The 18,666-nt window shown below is 52.7% G+C and overlaps 1 protein-coding gene across 6 annotated transcripts in view; it reads left to right on the top strand.

The window, feature by feature from the left end:
• ARHGEF6 (Rac/Cdc42 guanine nucleotide exchange factor 6) overlaps nt 1-18,666 on the top strand; it is a 46,872-nt gene that overhangs the window by 13,982 nt on the left and 14,224 nt on the right. For all 6 annotated transcript variants that reach the window (XM_054214314.1, XM_054214315.1, XM_054214312.1 and 3 more), the window contains 9 exons: nt 4,496-4,623; nt 5,033-5,234; nt 7,698-7,768; nt 9,154-9,248; nt 10,845-10,940; nt 11,783-11,905; nt 14,005-14,143; nt 15,977-16,036; nt 18,214-18,360. In XM_054214314.1, coding sequence (XP_054070289.1) covers nt 4,496-4,623; nt 5,033-5,234; nt 7,698-7,768; nt 9,154-9,248; nt 10,845-10,940; nt 11,783-11,905; nt 14,005-14,143; nt 15,977-16,036; nt 18,214-18,360 — 1,061 coding nt within the window. The remainder of the gene's footprint in view (nt 1-4,495; nt 4,624-5,032; nt 5,235-7,697; nt 7,769-9,153; nt 9,249-10,844; nt 10,941-11,782; nt 11,906-14,004; nt 14,144-15,976; nt 16,037-18,213; nt 18,361-18,666) is intronic.

Here is an 18,666-nt window from a genome sequence, read left to right as displayed (position 1 = left end):
AGTGTTTAACGGCCCCCCTGTCACACATGCAGATTGGCACAGAGAGTCCTGCGCACCCCCCAGCGTCCAGCACCAGGAGGAGAGTTTGGTTTCCCTGTTGCGGGTTGCGTTTTGGGCAATTAAAAGGAGAAAAATTCAAACCCCAAACCCACGATTTTCCTTTCATGGGGAGATTTTTCTGTCGACTTAATGCGTTTTGCCTAGGTTTGGGTTGCGGTGGTTTTCTCACTTGTTTCACTTCTCTTTCAACCGAGTTTTTGCTTTTGGATTCTCTTCTGCCAGTAGAGAAGCTGCTCGGGTGCTTGACGAAACAACCTCTTTGCTGGGGCTGGACCCTCTCCTCCCTTTTTCCTCTTTTTTGGTTCTGCCCTGATGCAAAGTTTTATAAAATCATATATATAGATATATATAAAATATATATACACTATATTTATACATTATATAAACTATTGTATGAATTGTGTATATATTATATAAACAGCAGCATATACATAATAATATAATAATATATGATGTATAGTGATATATATAATGTAGTATAATAATAATGGTACATATATGTGCACAAACACACATATATATGTGTGTGTACAGGCGTATGATGCTGATCTGAAGAAATACAGGTTCTTAGGCTGTCTTTGTGCCACCAGCTCTCTCCCTACAAGCCAGCGATGGTAATTCGGGCTCGGCACATCTCCTTACAGCCTCCTACCTCCCGGTGCCATGGCGGCACCCGGTGACCCCGCATAGAAAGCTGCCACGGTTCAATACGATGGGGGGGTACAAAATGCAGGTTACCTAGAGCATCCTTTGCAAAATGCTGTCGTTACGATTGACGTTACCTTCGTTATTCCGAAAGCAAAAGGAACGAGAAGCTTCCCTGCCTCTGCGCTTGCCCGTTCCTGGACCGGAGGGGTGTGATGGGGTGTGTGTCAGCGGGGCGGCGAGGCCGCGGTGCCGTCTTCACAACGGTCCCCTTCTTCACAGCCCCAGCTCGATTCTTGCAGCCGCCCATGTCCCTGCGTGGTCCCTGGGGGAGGCTCGGGACGGGGCTTTGCTGGGGAATAGTTTCTATCAGACGTTACTGATGGGGCTATAGGGAAGCTGGGATCCACTTGGTTTCATGGCAAACATCTGTTCGAACATATGCTTTCTTGGTTTAAACGTTAAAAAGCGCAACGCCTGCGACATAATTAGCTGCTCAGGCAGAGAGAACCCTTGGGAAAAGCACAGGGTAAAATAAATATATGTCTGAAATGTTTGCTTTTTGGTGGCTTGGCCATGTTCCTGAGAAGCAAGAGCCTGTGTCCTCCAAACTGCCGCTGCAGATGGTCCGGTTTGTCCGTCTCGCCAGAGGCCAAGGGCTGGCTGGAGCATTGGGACAAGCCTGGGACCGGCTACTGCAGTTCCTGCCGTGGCCAGGGCTCTGGCACGCCACCGCATCCCGACGCCCGCAGAGCTGCTGCATCCCGCCAGCCTTGCCGGAGTCAGAGGGAAGTAGGTGACAGCTAAGGAAACACCGTGGGAATGTGTTTCTGAGCATCCATTTGAAGTCCAAATCCTCGCGTCTCCGTGGATCTTGTTATGCAAATAGCCAGCGGCATCGTTCGTAGCGGATAAACTCAGGGTTCAGCAGCCGTCCGTCAAATAAGAGCAGTACGGAGCATGGTGCTTTTATCTGAAAGAGAGGGCAGGGGAGGAAAACCAGCTGTGCTGGCTCAGACGGGGCTCGGCTGCCAAAAATAGTGTAGGAATGTGAGCAGAAAACACAGTTATTTTAACCATAGTTTAAGCAACATATGGCGGCGGCGTTCCGTGCTGGACCAGGCATAAAATAGGACGCTGTCATGATGCAACATAAATGATACGCTTGCCTGCCAAACTGTCAAAGTCAGTTTTACATTTGTTTCTAGGTTGCTGCAGATATTTATAAAAGCTTTGGAAGATCGGGAGGGGCAGGGAGAAGCATAAAATCTACAGTAACCGAGTCATTTCCGTGGGACTGTTGCCGATGGCTTGAATCAGCGGAGAAGTCTGGGCTCGCGGTTTACGCCCTCCCTTTTTAGAAGGAATCAGGGCAAGAACATCTCGCGCTGGCAGTCAGCCACCCTTCCTGGCCCGGGAGTCGCCGGGAGCAGCCGAAACCGCTCCTGCTCAAATATCGGGATGCTGCAGAACCAAAAAAAAAAAAAAAAAAAAAAAAAGGAAAAAGACAACAACAAAACCCCCACAAAACCCCACCCCAGTCTGTGTTTGCAAAGTGGGTTTTCCACGCGGGGGGGGGAGCTGGGAATTCACCGTGCGGTCGTCAGGCAGTGAGTGGCGTGGCGAGCAGGGCGAGGGAGGAAACGGACTCCCTGGCGGCACAGGAGATGTAATGTGAACGTCGTCCGTTGCTGGAGCGTGGAGCGGTGCGTGGGGACGGCGTGGTTGGGGGGTTTGGAAGGCAGCGGCGCCTGGAAGTCGTAGTCACGGACCTGGTCCCCATTGTGCCAGGCGTTGGAGGGAAGGCAAAGCAAATCTATGCTCTGAGAGCTCACAGTCTGTGTTGCTCCAGGTCCAGTCTAAGGATGAGGTGTTTTCCTATTCAAACAAAAATCCTCTGGGGAGAATAAAAGCCCAGCTGAGTTCCTGTAACTCCCACCAGACTTCCCCTTTGGAATGATTTTTCCATGTTGACATTCAGACAGGAGGAGAATGGGGGAACGGCAGGCTTAGACATCGTGTTTCCCGATTCCTGTGCACGCTTGGTGGCTTCCTCGCCCTCTTGCAGCGTTTTCAAAGAAGAACCCCAGACGTTGAGCAGGGGACTTGCACACCCAGCGCGGTGATGCCTGCGGATCCCTCTTCCCTGTCCTCCTTTTGGGGTCCATGGACATGCTGGGTCCACACCGCAGGTGGGAAACAGCAGCTCTGGAATACAGAAACGTTCTTAAAACTAAAAAGAAACTACGAGGCAAGTTGTAAAAGTATTTCACAGTTTACGGAAATGATGGCATCTGCTGTTGCTTCATTTGAGCAGCATGGCACTTAGAAGGGAGGTGATATGAGTCGGTTGGTATGAAGTACAGCAGCAGAGAAGTACTGGGAGTTACTGGGTGGCTTCAATCCCATGTTTTTACAGCATCCAAGCAGGATTCTGGGGCTGAGCACTGCCGGGTCCTGCAGGAGCTGGGACTGCTCTTGGTGACAAGGCCACTGACTCAACCTCAACACAGGGCAGTTGTGACCAGGAAACTTTTTGCCCTCTGGCAAGTTTGTCGGTATTAGTAGAGAAAGAAATCACTAATTGTGAAAAATAGGTGTGTGTCAGAGCAGCAGCGTTATTTCCAGCGTGGGGCAGGTGGTGGCAGGAACAAGCCCAGAGACTAGTTTGCAAAGTGAGGAGCTTTGAGGGTGCGAAGGAGGCAACTCCAAGAGCTGCTGGGACCATCTGAGCCTTTCCGTGGGCTGTCCATCTCCTGGGGGTGACACTCCTGTCCTTCCTCGGCGCCGTCTGAATCCCTCTCTCACATGGTTAGTGGCAGTGGTCCACGAGCAGTCATCAAAATTGTGCCCAGCCTCTTCCAGCTGTATAATGAACCCAGAAGGACTTATCTAAATAGAGAAGCGATTGTGTTGACCAGCTGTTCGGCATTCTTCCCCACTCGGCGGGGGAGCCCACGCTGCAGCTGCGGAGGTGACCTAAGTGCACTCGCTTGCGAGCTAGACTTTGAAACACCTTCAACAGTGCTTACTCGGATCCCAGAAACATTCCCAGTTGAGCAGCGGTGGGTTGAGTATTGTTCTGGTTTTCAGTTTTAAGGAGGATTTCAAAAAAATGCTGTGATCGGATGCGTGGCTGCAGAGCTGGCATAACCTGGGGGTGCCTCGGGATCACAGAATCCCAGACTGGCAGGGGTTGGCAGGGACCTCTGGAGACGATCCAGTCCAACCCCCTACCAGAGCAGGGTCACCCACAGCAGGTGGCACAGGAACGCCTCCAGGCGGGTTTGGAATGTCTCCAGAGACGGAGACTCCACCACCTCTCTGGGCAGCCTGTGCCAGGGCTCTGCCACCCTCACAGGAAAGAAGTTCCTCCTCATGTTGAGGTGGAACTTCCCATGGTCAAGTTTGTGCCCGTTACCTCTTGTCCTGTCGCTGGGCACCACTGAGAAGAGCCTGGCCCCATCCTCCTGACACCCACCCTTTCAGTATTTATAAGCGTTGATAATATCCCCCCTCAGTCATCTTTTTTCCAGACTGAAGAGACCCATGTAGTTCAACTTCTTCCACCATGGAAGGGTTGACCCAGCCCAACAAACCCGTCCTCACTGTTGACTCGGAGTACCCACGCTGGAGATGCAGTGCGCTTGCTGCCTTGCTCTGATAGATGCTCTTTCACCTGCTGTGCCCTGTTCTTGCGTTCTTTACAGGCTTTACTCTTTGCTTTGCCATGGTGCAGAGGGAGTGTGGACAGTTGGGTAAAACTCAGGTGTCGTTTTTGCTTCACCAGATCAGCCGTCGAAAGGGCCATGTTCGCATCTGTCGTCTCTTAGCTCTGCAGCTGGAGGTCCCCACACCGACTCCAACGGCACAGCTTCACAGTCAGCGAGGGTGTTAAGGAGGCAGTCCAAGCCCGTGGTATCCTTCATTTAACATCTCATCAAGGGTTTGGTGGCTGCGGGGGTGGAGGGGGATGTGTTGTACCTCTGGGTCGAGCACGCCGGAGGGCTTTTTTCTCCCCTGATCTCCATCATGGCTTTGCTGCCCTGGCTGGAGAGAGTCTCGTGGCTTCTCCAAAACTCCTCCGTGAAATGAGACCAGCCATTCTGATCCGTCCTCCGTTGCACTGGGAAACTAAATTAATGCTTGGGAGGGACCTTGTGGTCCTCTGGCAGAAGTGCTTACACAAAAACAAGACGTTATTTGCTGTTATAAAGAGCTATACTGAAAAAAACAGCTGTCACAACAAAGAAGAACAATAGCTTTTCCCAGTGGCTTCTGCTTTTTTGGACTATTTACTGATGTTTTTCCATGTTTCTTTCCTTAGGAGATGACCGAGAATGGCAGTCATCAGCTGGTGGTAAAGGCCAGGTTCAATTTTAAGCAGACCAATGAGGATGAACTCTCCGTTAACAAAGGAGACATTATTTATGTCACTCGGGTTGAAGAAGGAGGCTGGTGGGAAGGGACCTTGAATGGAAAAACCGGCTGGTTCCCAAGCAACTACGTCAGAGAAATCAAATCCACCGGTAAGCAAATTGCTTTCAAGGGCTGATTGAATGACAGGGGTATAATGCAGTGTGGATCCTCGTGCCTTTGGGAAATTGCTGCTATTTATGAAGGGCCGTTTGCGTCCTTAAAGCAGCAGGGCTAATGGAAAGACGAACGAGGCCAGGCGGGTAAAGCCTAGTCTTTCGCATGAGTTGTTTGAGAGCTTCTTCCCCCTCTTCCCCAGCGCGTCGTGCCTTTCTCTTGCTCCGGGAGCGGGGACGTTGCCGGAGGATGCGTGAGACCCCTTTGTTGTGGGGAGCTGCCGGGTCATTCCAGTGTCTGAGCACGGAATTAGCTTTTTGTTAGAGACCTCGGTCAGGCCACGTGTTTGCCTTTGGTCCTGCTGTTCCTGGCAGTGGTGGAATGGACGCTCACGGTTGCAGTGAGGAAACCAACAACTCTGTGGCCACAGGGGACGGTCCCCTGGTTTTGTCCACAGCGATGGCTGGTTTCACATTTCCCCCCAGACGTTTCTTCTGCTGTGGTATTGAGAAAGGAAGAGGGAGGGGACGATCCATCTGACGACATCTGCCTTTAATGAGCTTTGTCTTGAGTGTCCTTAACGTTTTCTGGGATGTGATTTTAACCAGATGCGGGGTGGTGATGACATGAAGCGTGTCCTTGGCCAACTGCCCTGTAGCGTTACATATCCGTTCAAGCAGGTTGCCCCGTTGTGCTTCCGAGGCCATCGTGTGACAGTAAACTTGTTTTGTTTTGTTTTGTTTTTTACAAAATCTAACTTTAATTCCTTAACGTGCCTTGAGGGCTTACCCCAGACGGAGACCTGGTGTGCGCTGGCTGCTGGTTTTATGGCTCGGGATCAGCCCTGGCCCCAAACACTGGGGGTCTGCAAAATGTCCAACCCCCGTTGGACATCCTTGCTCCCACGCTCACAAGCAAAAAAGCAAAGAATAAAATTAATGAGCGAGTGCTCAGAGTTAGGCCAGTTTTTATTTCATTCTAAATGAAAAAAAAAAATCATTGTTAGGATAGCTCCTCTCCCACTGTTTCCCCCGGGGAAATGGTGTCTGAGCTGGAGCAGGGCGTTGGAGCAGAGACTGAAGGCTTGTCTGGCGCAACCTGGGAATCGCTAATTAAGTCAGCGAGTGGAGGAGAGAAATGCTTTAAAAAAAGGGAGGGCAAACTTCAGTCCTGCAGGGAAAATCAGATGGGGGTCGCATGAAATAACGGCACCGCATCGAAGCGAAGGACAAGCCTCCTGTTGATGCTGATGTAGGAGCCCATCCGATGTTTTTTTTATCTGCCGAGCTTTTCCCTCCAGCACCCGTTTTGTATGGGAGGAGGGTTCGTTCCCTTGTTCTCCGCTTGCTCAGGATGGGTGGTTGTGTTGCAAATGACGGATGCGGGGACCATCAGCGAACCCTCTCCTGCCCCGTGACAGCTGCCTGGGGGCTGTAGTCCAGGGAAAACCCTCGCTCCAAGCCAGCAGGAGCTGCTTTCCTTGCCTCCGAAGTGTGAGCTACTTGTTTTTCAGCAGTGTCTGTACCTCCGCTGTGTCCGAAGCCTGCCCTTTGGGTGGAAATAACTAGCTGTGTGGAGCAAAGCTTTGAATGAGGCACGGAGCTCCCGGCTGGAAGTGACAGGAAGCTCTCCGAGGGCAATAATTAGACAATACGTCAAGCTGCGGTTTCCAGGGGCTAAATTTATCAAATCTCGAGCTTCTCCCCCGCTATCGGTGCGAAAGTAATTGCCTTCTGTGAGCGATTGCAGGGAGAAAGGAGAGAGAGCGGCTGCTCCGCATGGCACAGGGGTGTTGCCGACCTGTTCCACTCCGGAGGGATAACGGTGCCATGCCCAGAGAGCTGGCATTGCCGTGGGGCAGGGAAGGGACTTCCCTAGGGCAGGAAAAACGGCGCAGGGACTTGTGGCTGTGCCTGTGTGTACCACGCCGGAGGCATCCGCAGGGGTTTAGGAGACGCAGGAGGAGATGGGAATTGACCCCCAGGTTTGCGTGAGCTTTCTATTTGTTCGGAGAAGGGTTTTGCATCACAAACGGCTGCAGGGGTCGGGGTTCGGCATGACGAGTGGCCTTGGCTTCCAGTGCCTCGCGAATCACCTGGAGCAAAACGCTCTATCCGGCATTTCCGATGAGACACCCAGTTTTACAACCCAAGTTTTGTGGGCCGGGAGAAGGCACGCCGTCGCTCCCAACGGTGCCAGACGCTGGGCTGCTGCCAGGGATTTCAGAGGGAACCTGTGAGTTAGTTGGCAGGGGCTGCGCGGTGCCTTCCCTCCCCTGCGTGCCTTCCCTTCGCTCCCGGCGTCTCTGAAGCCGGCAAACAAACCCCGCAGCTGCAGTTTTGTGTTCGCAGGGGTGAAGCTGCGTTTGCTGGACATGACGCAGTAGTGACTTTTCCCACTGGAAAGCCGTGTGCTGGAATTTATTGATGGTTTTTGTTGTTTTTTTTTTTTTTGTACAGATAAACCACTCTCTCCCAAAGCATTAAAAGGACTTGAAAGCACTCAGCTGACAAAGAATTATTACCCTGTGGTAAGTTTTAAAGCGCTGATCATACATTTTAATAAGTAGCATATTATTAATCTTCCAAACTGACTCCTTCCCTTAGAAATCATTGAAGCAGTTTATAACAATTGGGGATGCAACTCTGTGTTTAAACGCAGCTGTTGCCGTTTCCTTCTTGATTCAGGGCTGTCGAGGCAATAATAAACCACAAATGGAAACTTGCTGCAAGGTGTCAAAGGGAGAGAGTCAAAGTAAGCGACGGAGATAACGTAGCAGAGGTGGCGGCGTTGGGATCAGTGCTGGGGAATAAGGCACGATGTCTCTGGTCCGGTCCTTGCCATCGGCTGCAGGCTGTCTCCCGTTGATAAAGATGGGGAAATAAGGTCACGGCGTGAAGCAAGCCAAATTTAGGGCTGTCATCCGAGATCCCTTTCTTGAGTTTGGCTGGAGATGTGACAGCCCTGTGCCTCTGCCCTCGGCGAAGGGGCAGCGGCCGCAGCTCACAGCCTGGCGCGTTGGTGTGGCTTTGGGGCAGGTCAGCCTGCCAGACTCTGAGCTGCGGGTGGAAAAGCATCACCTCCTCCGCCGTCCGGCTGCTGGAGCGGTGATGTCTGGCAAAGTGGGGCTGGCCCCTTCCTGCCGTGTCCAGGCTCGAGCGAGCCCTGCGATGTGGGAGAGTTAAAACGCCCGCATGTGAACGGCCCTGCCTCTCGGCGCCGGGGGCGAAACATGCACATCAGCACGTCTAAAATATATTTCAGGCAAAGCAAAGCAGAAACAGTATGTCCAGAGAGCTGGAAAACCACCTCCACTGTCTCCAAAGCTCTTCTACATGGAGAAACCGTAGCGCTGACGGGGAGCGTGCAGGCGGTGGGTTTGCCTACCCGGCTGCCAGAGACAAACTGGCTGCTGAGATGGATTAGCAGGACCAAACCCAACCCGGCACATCCTGGAAGTGGCGAGTGAGCTGTGCCCTGGCTCGAGCTGCGGCAGGAGCCCTCCTTGGTCCGGCCACCCTTGCGTTGAAGTTGTCGCCTGCCTGGGTGCGAGTGGTGCTGCCGGGCTGCATGCTCAGATGGTGTGTTTGCCTACCTCGCATGCAGGGTCAGGCACGAGCCTCTCGGAGGCCAGACACTCAACTCCAGTCCGAGCTGACGTTGTCCTCATGCTTTGCCAGAGAAGAAGGAGCAGCCCTTAACACCCGCTTTCCAGGCCTCCCCCAGTTTGCAAAGTAAAACCCTGAAATTGCACCCCCCAGGGCTTTCCTGAGCGTTCTGGGTTCTGCATGAAGGAATGTAATTTGTGGACTTAAAATACACTTCCATGCTTTTCCACACTTGGAAGCTGATGTCATGTTCCTTTGACTAGTCGCTAGTGCTAAGATCTACTCAGTGCTCTGTCTCTCACCCTAGGTGTTGCAAAATATTCTGGAAACAGAACGAGATTATGCGAAGGAACTACAGTCACTTCTGGGAACTTACTTAAGACCCCTCCAGTCTTATGATAAGTAAGATATAAGGGCGTCTGAGGTGGAGACAACCCTGTAAAATCGACCATAGTTCGTTACTTTCCTGCTTTTGAATGTTTAGGGACTGTTGCTGCTCTTCTTGTAGAGCCTCTGTGAACCAGAAAAAAAACCCCACGTTGTACGGGTTTCTGCTCTTTCCTCTTCCCCAGTGGTTGTGCAGGCGTTGGGCTGTGTTAGAGCTGGGCGTTTCCATCTGCTGGCCGGTACAACCCATCTGCGAGCTGGTGTGCGGCTCTCCCGGCGTGCATGTTTCCCGGCGCTGTGCCTTGCATGGCTTCTTCCCTTGTAATTTGCCTTGTTGTGACTTCTCAGCCCCGAGCGGCGTCTCGTCCTCACCTCTTCATTTCACACGCGGCGCCACATATTCTCTGCGCTTGGACTGCCTCTCGCTACATCCAGGCTGCTGCTGAGCCAGGAGCGACACCCCTGTCTCCCCGGCTGCGCAGCCACTGGCTTAAAGTACCTCTGTGCTTGGGAAGAGCGATGCCGGGGCAACCGGGGGGCTTTGGCAGGGCTTACCTGTGGAAATAAGCTGATGTATTTGCCATCCGTGCCAGGGAGTGATGCACAGGCAGCACACGCCATCCTGTCCCTTGCCCAGGCAGCGACGGCATCGCGCCGGTGCCTCTTGGCATATTTCCGGCGATAGTTTCACCCGGTGTAAAAGACCCGGCGCAGTTGGCTTCACCTCCCGCTTATTGCTTTGCCTTTACAGCCATCTCTTCTGAATGCCGCCAGCTCGGCGACCCTGTCCTTGCAGCTGCGTTTGGGGCCAGGGTCATAGAATCATAGAATCAGAATGGTTCGGGTTGGAAGGACCTTAAAGACCATCTAGTTCCACCCCCCTGCCCTGGGTCCCTCTGGCTGAGGATGCTGCAGGAGGACCGGGCAGCCCTGGGGCACCACGGGCGGAGGGCAGATGTTTAGACATTGTCCGGAGAGATGTGGGAAAGTGATGTCTTAAAGCCTTTGTATTTAAATCTCTCCTTCCTTCCCCAAATCTTCACGTGGGATGTATTTAGCTGTGGAAATTTCATGTGCTCGCAGCCTTGTAGGCGGCAAAGGGCTTAAATGAGGGCGGTGCGAGAGTGACTGGGAGGATGGCAGGAGCCAGGCACGTTAACTTTGGCTAGGAAAAATCCAACCTCGCTCAAGGAACAAAGCAACCCCTTCCGGAGGGTGCTGCTCGGTGGGACCCTCCTCCCGCAGGGAAACCCACAGCATGGATCCCTGAAGACAAAGCTGCCTCTGTGTCTGTGCACACACCTCCCTCCCCACCCCTGGCTCACATCCCATCTGTCTGTGTCTATTAAACAGCTAAACATCTGAGAAGATTAGCGTGATTAAGTGATTAAAATCCAATTAAGATAATCCTTGACAGCAGACATCTTCTCGGGGAAGCTGTGGTCTGTAGCTCGCAGGTCATGAATTTTGTGTTTTCCCATGTGCGATGGGTGGTGTATCTGGGGAAAGAGAAATTCCTGGGCCTTTTTGGAAGGACTGCTTACAGATACTATGAGGGTACTGCTAAAAGCAGCATCTCTTTGATGATAATTGGTGATTTGACTCTTCTAGGCTCAGCGCCGTGGACATCGCGTCGTTGCTGGGAAACGTGGAAGAAATCTCTGCATTTCAGCAAACGCTGAACCAAGCCTTGGAAGAAGTTGCAAAGTAAGCTCGTGCCGTAGCACTGAGGGTGTTAAACCGTTAAACTGCAGCTAAAAATAATCGAGAGACCCATTCATTAATGTTCCTCCTGGCTGCTCTCTTCGACTTGTTAAATATAGAAGAAAATAACAGGATTGAAGAAAGGCAGCAGGTAGTGCTTTGTCGGGAGGGAAGGTAGAAGAAATTCTGACATTTCTACTGTTAAGGCATCTGCTGAATGGAAGCGTCACTAGACCTGACACGGAGGTGTCACTAGACCAAAGATGCAGACACGTGTAGGGTGGGAGATCTGGTGGGCGTGAAGACGGGGATTGCCAGGAAGCAAAGAGCAAATTATTAGAGGTGATGGTTTCCCTGGGGGAGGTCCTCGAGGAGGACACGTTCAGCCTTAGGCCAGCCTCTCCTTTGGAAGGGCTGAAAAGAGGTGGGGAAGAGACTGAATATTGGAAATATATTCAGGCTGTGGCTTCCCTGTCTCTCTCCACCTCCTCTCTCATATTCATGGGCAGCCCAGACGGTGGGACCACCCCTGCATTGCACCCAGCGCTTCCCACAGCATCCCAGCTGTGGGTCTGCTGGTGGGACAGGACATGCTGGGCACACCCTATCCCAGGCCGATAATGGGTTGTGATACTCACTGTCTGCACCGCAGAAACCCAGTCCCAGCTGAGGACCTCCTTCCTCCTCCTCCTCCTCCCCAAGCGGCAGGTGTGGGTGTTTTGTTTGGGTGACCTGGGAATGTCCCTGTGCAGCGGGTGGTTCCTGGGCACGTACCTGAGGGTACCGTAGCTGCAGGGTGCGGATCAGGAGGCTGAACATTGTGGCTGGTGTGTTGGCGTCCGTAGGCTCCCCGAGAACCAGCAGCGCGTGGGAGGCTGTTTCATGAACCTGATGCCCCAGTTCCGCTCCCTGTACCTGACGTACTGTGCTAACCACCCCTCCGCAGTCAACGTCCTCACGCAGCACAGGTGAGTGACAGAGGAGGAGGTCCAGACTGAAGCCCCTCCTTCAAAAAGTTGCTTTGATTATTAATGCTTGGCTTGGCATGGCTTTTTGACCTGGACTTTTGACAACAGGGCAAGTGGGATAACGTGCACTTGGGCCACAACAACCCCATGCATCGCTACAGGCTTGGGGAAGTGTGGCTGGAGAGCTGCCTGGCAGAAAAGGACCTGGGGGTTCTAATTGACAAGCGGCTGAACATGAGCCAGCAGTGTGCCCAGGTGGCCAAGAAAGCCGATGGTATCCTGGCTTGTATTAGAAATAGTGTGACCAGCAGAAGTAGGGAGGTGACTGTCCCCCTGTACTCAGCACTGGTGAGGCCACACCTTGAGCATTGTGTCCAGTTCTGGGCACCTCAATACGAGAGAGATATCGAGGTGCTGGAGCGAGTGCAGAGGAGGGCAACGAACCTCGTGAAGGGCCTGGAGAATAAATCTCATGAGGAGCGATTGAAGGAGCTGGGACTGTTTAGTTTGAGGAAGAGGAGGCTGAGGGGAGACCTCATCACTCTCTACAACTACTGGAAAGGACATTGTAGAGAGGTTGGTGCTGGTCTCTTCTCACAGGTAGTTAGCAATAGAACAAGAGGGAATGGCTTTAAGCTGCAGCAGGGTAGGTTTAGGCTGGACATTAGGAAAAAATTTTTCACAGAAAGAGTGGTCAGACACTGGAATAGGCTGCCCAGGGAGGTGGTGGAGTCACCATCCCTGAATGTGTTTAAGAGTAGTTTAGATGTGGTGTTGGGGGATATGGTGTCGGGGAGAACTTTGTAGAGTGGAGTTGATGGTCGGACTCGATGATCCCAAGGGTCTTTTCCAGCCTGAATGATTCAATCATTCTATGGGATCCTGCTGCTGGGAAAACTGCTGGGGCTTTGGGCTCTTCAATGTAGCCTCAGCTCCAGCATGGAGACAACTCGTGCTGCTTGTCTTCGGAGTGGTCTCACAGGTCCTGTCCCAGGTTGATAGTTGGACTGGATGATCTGAAAGCTCCCTTCCAACCTAGGCGATTCTATGATTCTATGACTCTCTTACCTTGGGTAAAACAGAGGTGACTTCAGCCCTTGCAGTAGCATCTCCTGTGACTGTTACTTGCTAAAGGACCCAGATGCCGTGTCAGGCCCACTGTTGCAGTGCTTGCACGCTGGCAGAAGGGACAATGTTCCCCTGTGGCACTACGGTGCGGGGCACCTTGTTGCAAAACTAGGGTGGTCATCAAGTCACCCGGAATTACCCACTTTAACAGTTGAGCTGCTGTTCAAGCAAATGGTTGATTTGCAGGGTCGTTGGTGGATCGCAGTAATAACAGCTTCCTTCAACATGTCCCACTTGAGCAGACACTTGAATTCATATAATGTCATGCTAAAGAGCCTGCCAAGCCAAAAGGCTACAGCTGTGTCATCCCTAATGCAGCTTAGCTGTCCTCCCTGCAGCGATGGGAAAGCAGGACCCCGGCCACACCGTTTAGGTCTTCCCATTCTGTACTGGGAACTCGCAATATATTTACTTACCTGCTGAAATCCAGCTTTAATTCAGCCTAATGAAAAGCCCGACTCCTGTAAATGACTCATTCATGTGCTTCCTCCGTCTGACCCCTTTTCTTAAATCAGTCAAACAACCAGCTTTGGCAGATGTGCTGACAGGCACGAGCCATGTTTTCCAGAGCGATGTATGAGCTTGCAGCGGCGTCACGGCTCCCAGCAGGGTCCCTCCACCACGGCACAAGCCTCTGAAGCCCCCCTGGTGTCCACCAGACGCCTGTCCCTGTGCCACCTCACCGTGCCAGGGCACCGGTGTACCCCAGAGGCTGTGCACACTGACACCCGCCACCGTGCAGCATCCTCCCTGGGGAGCGGGGTTGAGTCTGGCTGGAGGCTGGCAGCTCCCTGCCCACGCTGCTGGCTTTGCGGTGGGGGGTGCTCAGAGGGGAAGCTGGACCGCCTTTAGAAAGGCACAGCTCGGAGCAGAGCCCCGGCCATCAGGAGAGCGTGGGAGGCAGCAAAACACAGCCCTCGGCGGTTGCGAGCCCTCCTCCTTCTTCTTGTTGTTGTTGTCTCTATTTATAGCGATGAGCTGGAGAAGTTCATGGAGAGCCAGGGTGCGGCCAACCCCGGCATTCTCATCTTAACCACGAGCCTCAGCAAACCCTTCCTGAGGCTGGATAAATACGTGACGCTGCTGCAGGAGCTGGAGCGGCACATGGAGGTAGGTGGGACGTGGGGCTGCCGGGCAGGCCGTCTGCCCCTCCATGCTGCCAGAGCAGCCCCCCAGCTCCCTGAGCTGCAAAAGGAACCTCTGCCCCTTGGTATTGGAGCACCACCTTGCTAAGAGCACTTTTATCACCCCTCCAAGGAGGTGTCCTACCTCTGTGGGACATTATCTACCTTTCAGGTTAAAAGTGGGGAAGCGGTGGAGTCGGGGATGCTGTGGGAAGGCATTGCCTGCCCTTCACCCCAGCCCTTCCTCAAGTCAAAACGCAGTTCAGGGTCAGGCTACAGCTGGTATTCATTTGCACAGCAGGCAGTAAATCAGTGTTTTTATCATCGTTTTATGAGATTCCTATCCCCGGCTGCTCGCTCCTGCAGCTCGCAGGCATGTCCCCACCCCAGGCAGGGGTGACATCGATGTGGCAGCAGACACGGGGGTGGAGGAGCCGGTGCCTGGGAGCAGGGAGAGCAGCAAAGGGGGACGCAGGCTTCCTCGGCGGGCGGCAGATCTGCTTTAGGACATTTCCCCCCCCACTCCAGGGACTCTAGAGCTCTCTGCCGCTGGAGCTCTGCTGCTCGCCCGCTGGCACGCTCCAGCCGCAGGGATGCAAACCTCAGGGGTGGTACCAGGAACTGAAGAAAACAGGAGCAACAGTCTATTTTTAACCGGGTTTGCTTTTTCCCCCCCTTCTTCCAGTATTAATTACCAGTTAATTACTCAGCCCGCTTAGGCATGATCATCCAAATCTGCATCCCAGCCAGAGGATTAAAACCTCTGTGCTTGAGCTGGGGGTTTTTCTGCCTAGGAGAGGGTGTAAGAGACTGTACTGCAGACACCGTGGTGTCTGGAGGGACACGACAGACCTGTCCTGTCCTGCTCTCGCCTGGCTGGGCTGGGCTGGGCTGCAGGGACTGGGCTGGGCTTGGCCGGAGCTGCCGTGCCTGTAGAGAGACAGCGTAGGTCCCCCAGCAGGATGCTGTATGGGGGTCGGTGGTGGCCCTGGGGACACACACATTGCCTGTTTCTCTTAGCCGAGTGTGGGGGTTTTGTTGCATGAACCAGTAGGGTTGCGGCTTAAGCTGCGATGCCGTGGGAAGAGTATGGGTGCGCGCAATATAGCTGTGTGGAATATAGATGTATGCGGTGTGCAGGTATAGCGTCGCATTCCCTGCGCTGCTGCAGGTCTCTCCAGGGCAGCCCTCCTCCCAGATTCAGATGTGAGCGATCCCAGGCAGCCTCTGGCAGCTCCATCCCAACCTAGACACCTTAGGATTTGCTTGGCATGAGGTCTGGATGGTGAAGGTCTTACGTAGGGCCTTAGATGCCCAGGAGAAGGTGCTGGGAGAGCGCTAGCATGCGGCTGCAGTCGGAGGTAAGGGGCAGCATCCTGCTTCCCCCTCCCTGGCCCAGGAGCTCTCTGCTCAGACCCGCTCCTCCCTTAAACCTGGAGGTGAAGCTCCCATTGATCCTCATGGAAGTGGCACCCTCCGTGGGGCAATGGCTGGAATACCTTGCGTGCCGATGGAAGTTGCCTTCCTGCAGGTGAAACCAGAAATCCACCCTGTGCCTCTGCCTGTTTTGGATCGATTTTCTTTGCGAGCCGAGGTTGTTGGAAGTAAACTCCTACCTGCTCCTGCTCTGGCCCACTTTAACACTCCTTAAATCGGCATCAATGGTTTTGCGTAGCTGCTTGAAACCACATCACCTTGAACTGGGTGGTGGGGAAGGTCCCTGGGGGGGCTTTGTCCCCCTCCTGCAGCCCTGGGTGCCGTGCTGGGGCAGTGGGTGCTGCTGCTGGTTCCCTGAGGGATTTTTCTCTCCCTTCACTAGGAGGCGCATGCGGATCACGAAGAGGTTCTGAAAGCCGTCACATCCTTCAAGTCCCTTGTGGTAGGTGGCGATTCTTAAAATAGAGCGCTCGCTCCATTTCAGGGCTGCGTTTCGCGAAGAGTGAGTCAAGCCTGACATTTGGCTCCTCATTAGCAAAAAAAAAAAAAAAATGGTCTTTTGGAATGGAAAAGATGGGTTATAAAGAATCTTAAATTTCAAGTTTCAAGCCTAGAGCTGCCCCTCTGGCTGCGTGTTTCAGCAATTCGTGCCGGCTCCGTGGTCCCGGGCAGCAGAGACGGAGCATCTCTGACTTTCTCCTCTGCTGCAGAAAGCCGCGTGTGGGTGGTGCTGGTGGTGGGGTCCCTTTCATCTCCTTTTGCCTCCATACCCTAGTCGTTTGCCACCTGAAACTAGACGGCCCCTTGCTCACGGAGATGAGCCGTGAAAGGTTAACGCGGGTGTCTGACTCAACAGGAAGGTTCCCTCCGAGCCCATTGAGCGACCCTTGGTTTGGTTGAGGTTTGCTCCACGGGCATCGGGAGGCTTTGACCGTATTACAGATAATTTGTGGCTCCGGGTGCCGTGGCCGTTGGTGGGGAGCAGAGCAAGTGGCAGCAAAGGGATGAATCAGGGATGATAAACCTATTTCTGTGAGCTGTGTCACCTAACACCCCTCAAAGTCCCACTGCATCGAGATGAAAAAGAGGGGGCAAAGCCATCTGCGTGCACAAAGGTTTTACCTGGCAGAGCTTTTTTTGGTTATTAAAAAAGCGATAGTCTCTCTCGCTTTGTAGCCACTGAATACCTTTCACTACAACCACTCCAGATGTGGTCCAACTTCCTTCCTTAGTAGAGCAGACGTGAGTTTTTGGTGCTTTGCAGTGCAGATAAAAGATGGGGAGGAGAAAGTTCATAGAAAACAGGAAAGGGCGATCATGTTACATTTACTTAGAAACTCAGCTCCCTTTCCATCTATTCTAGTAGATAATAGGGGAATAATTCGGTTAAATTACCCGGTGTCATTAATCTTTAGGAATGCTCGTAAGTGATGGACAGGTTTACTTGAAATGTGTGCTTGGGTGCTGAGTAGTTTAATGTAATTATGATACGACTCGAGAGGTTCAGTGTGGATTTGAGGTTAGACGGGCAGAGATGCCCCTCGCGACAGATGCGTGGTTCCATGGTAGGACCAGGGAGGGACCGCAGAGCCGCTGTGATTTGCCATAGTGCCTCTGCACACACCGGGGTGGATTGCTGTGGATTTTCTATGGATTCGTATCCAGGGAACATGGGATTCGGACACTCGGGGAGCCATCAAAGCACACAACAGTTGCAAAACCAGAGGAAGCCCTGGAAGTTTGGTTCAAATTTGTGTGTTTTCAGACTAGACCCCATGCAGCCTCTCTCTTTGAAGATCTGGATAGTCAAAGTGTTTGCAGGACAGGAGGAAAATCTCTGTCAGAAACAGGGGTTTGGAAAAAAACCCAAGCAGCTGGTGAAAACTGAGCCCGGGTTTATCTTTGCAGCAGTTTTCCCTGTTGGTAGAAGGGTCAATTAAAGCAAATCTTGTTTGGATCTGCAGGGCTGTCTTTGTCCAGTAGGTGTTGTCCTCTGCTTGGTGAAAGCTGCTGTAGGACTGGATGCTCCTTGGAGCTCTACCAGTCCCCAGCTGCCGAGCATCGGCGCAGTTTTTTAGTTATGGCACCTTCAAAAGCTTCTTTTTGTGCTCCTCTGCTGCACCGCTGAAATATCACGCCACGTCCTGCTTTTGGGTTTGCAGATTTGGGTTAGAAGATATCCACCCATCTGATTCATGGGGGCTTTGCGTTGCTGCAAGTATAACTCTCTCTGCTATTTGGCCCAAAACTCAATGGGCAAAATCTCTCTAAGCAGCAGCAAAATTAGAGACATTTAACTCTGCAGCTGTCTTGGTTTGGAAAATGTGACCCTATACTCCCCGAGGTAGGACTGGTTTGGAAAGAAAACCTTGCTCAGTGCAGTTTGTAATTTCTTTGACATTTTAATGTATTCATTACTTCATAAATTGCTAGGGTATGATTTTTTTTTCAAACAAGCTTTGTGTAATAGAGCCAAAGCAGGCTTTCCTGACCCCTTGATGTGACCAGCCCTGAGCCCGTGGGGCTGTTGGGAGCATTGCGGGTGAAACCGTCTTCGTTGGGATGGTTTGGGTTTGCGCCTGCCCTTTGGCTAATGAAGCGCCCCGCTGTGATTCCCAGTCGCAATGCCAAGAGCTGAGGAAGAGGAAACAACTGGAACTGCAGATCCTTTCGGAATCCATCCAGCGCTGGGAAGGAGAGGACATAAAAACGATGGGAAACATCATCTACATGTCCCAGGTTATGGTACAGTGTGGGGGAAGTGAGGTGAGTGCAGTGATCCTTCTCCTGGCTAAAGACATGTTGTCCAAATACCCCCTTGCTCATGGGGTCAGTGATGGAAGGTGGCACCTACTCTCGCTCCAGGCCAGCAAAGTCCTGACAAATGGGGCCTACTGGAAGGATGGGGAGGGACTTTTTACAAGGGCATGTAGTGATAGGATGAGGGGTGACGGCTTCAGGCTGGAAGAGGGGAGATTTAGGTGAGATATTAGGAAGAAATTGCTTGCTGTGAGGGTGGTGAGCCCCTGGCCCAGGTTGCCCAGAGAAGCTGTGGCTGCCCCATCCCTGGAG

This window comes from Rissa tridactyla, chromosome 9 (genome assembly GCF_028500815.1).
Source record: "Rissa tridactyla isolate bRisTri1 chromosome 9, bRisTri1.patW.cur.20221130, whole genome shotgun sequence".
Taxonomy (NCBI): Eukaryota; Metazoa; Chordata; class Aves; order Charadriiformes; family Laridae; genus Rissa; species Rissa tridactyla.
The sequence above is the reverse complement of the archived record's forward strand: the minus strand, read 5'-3'. Positions and strand labels throughout refer to the sequence as shown.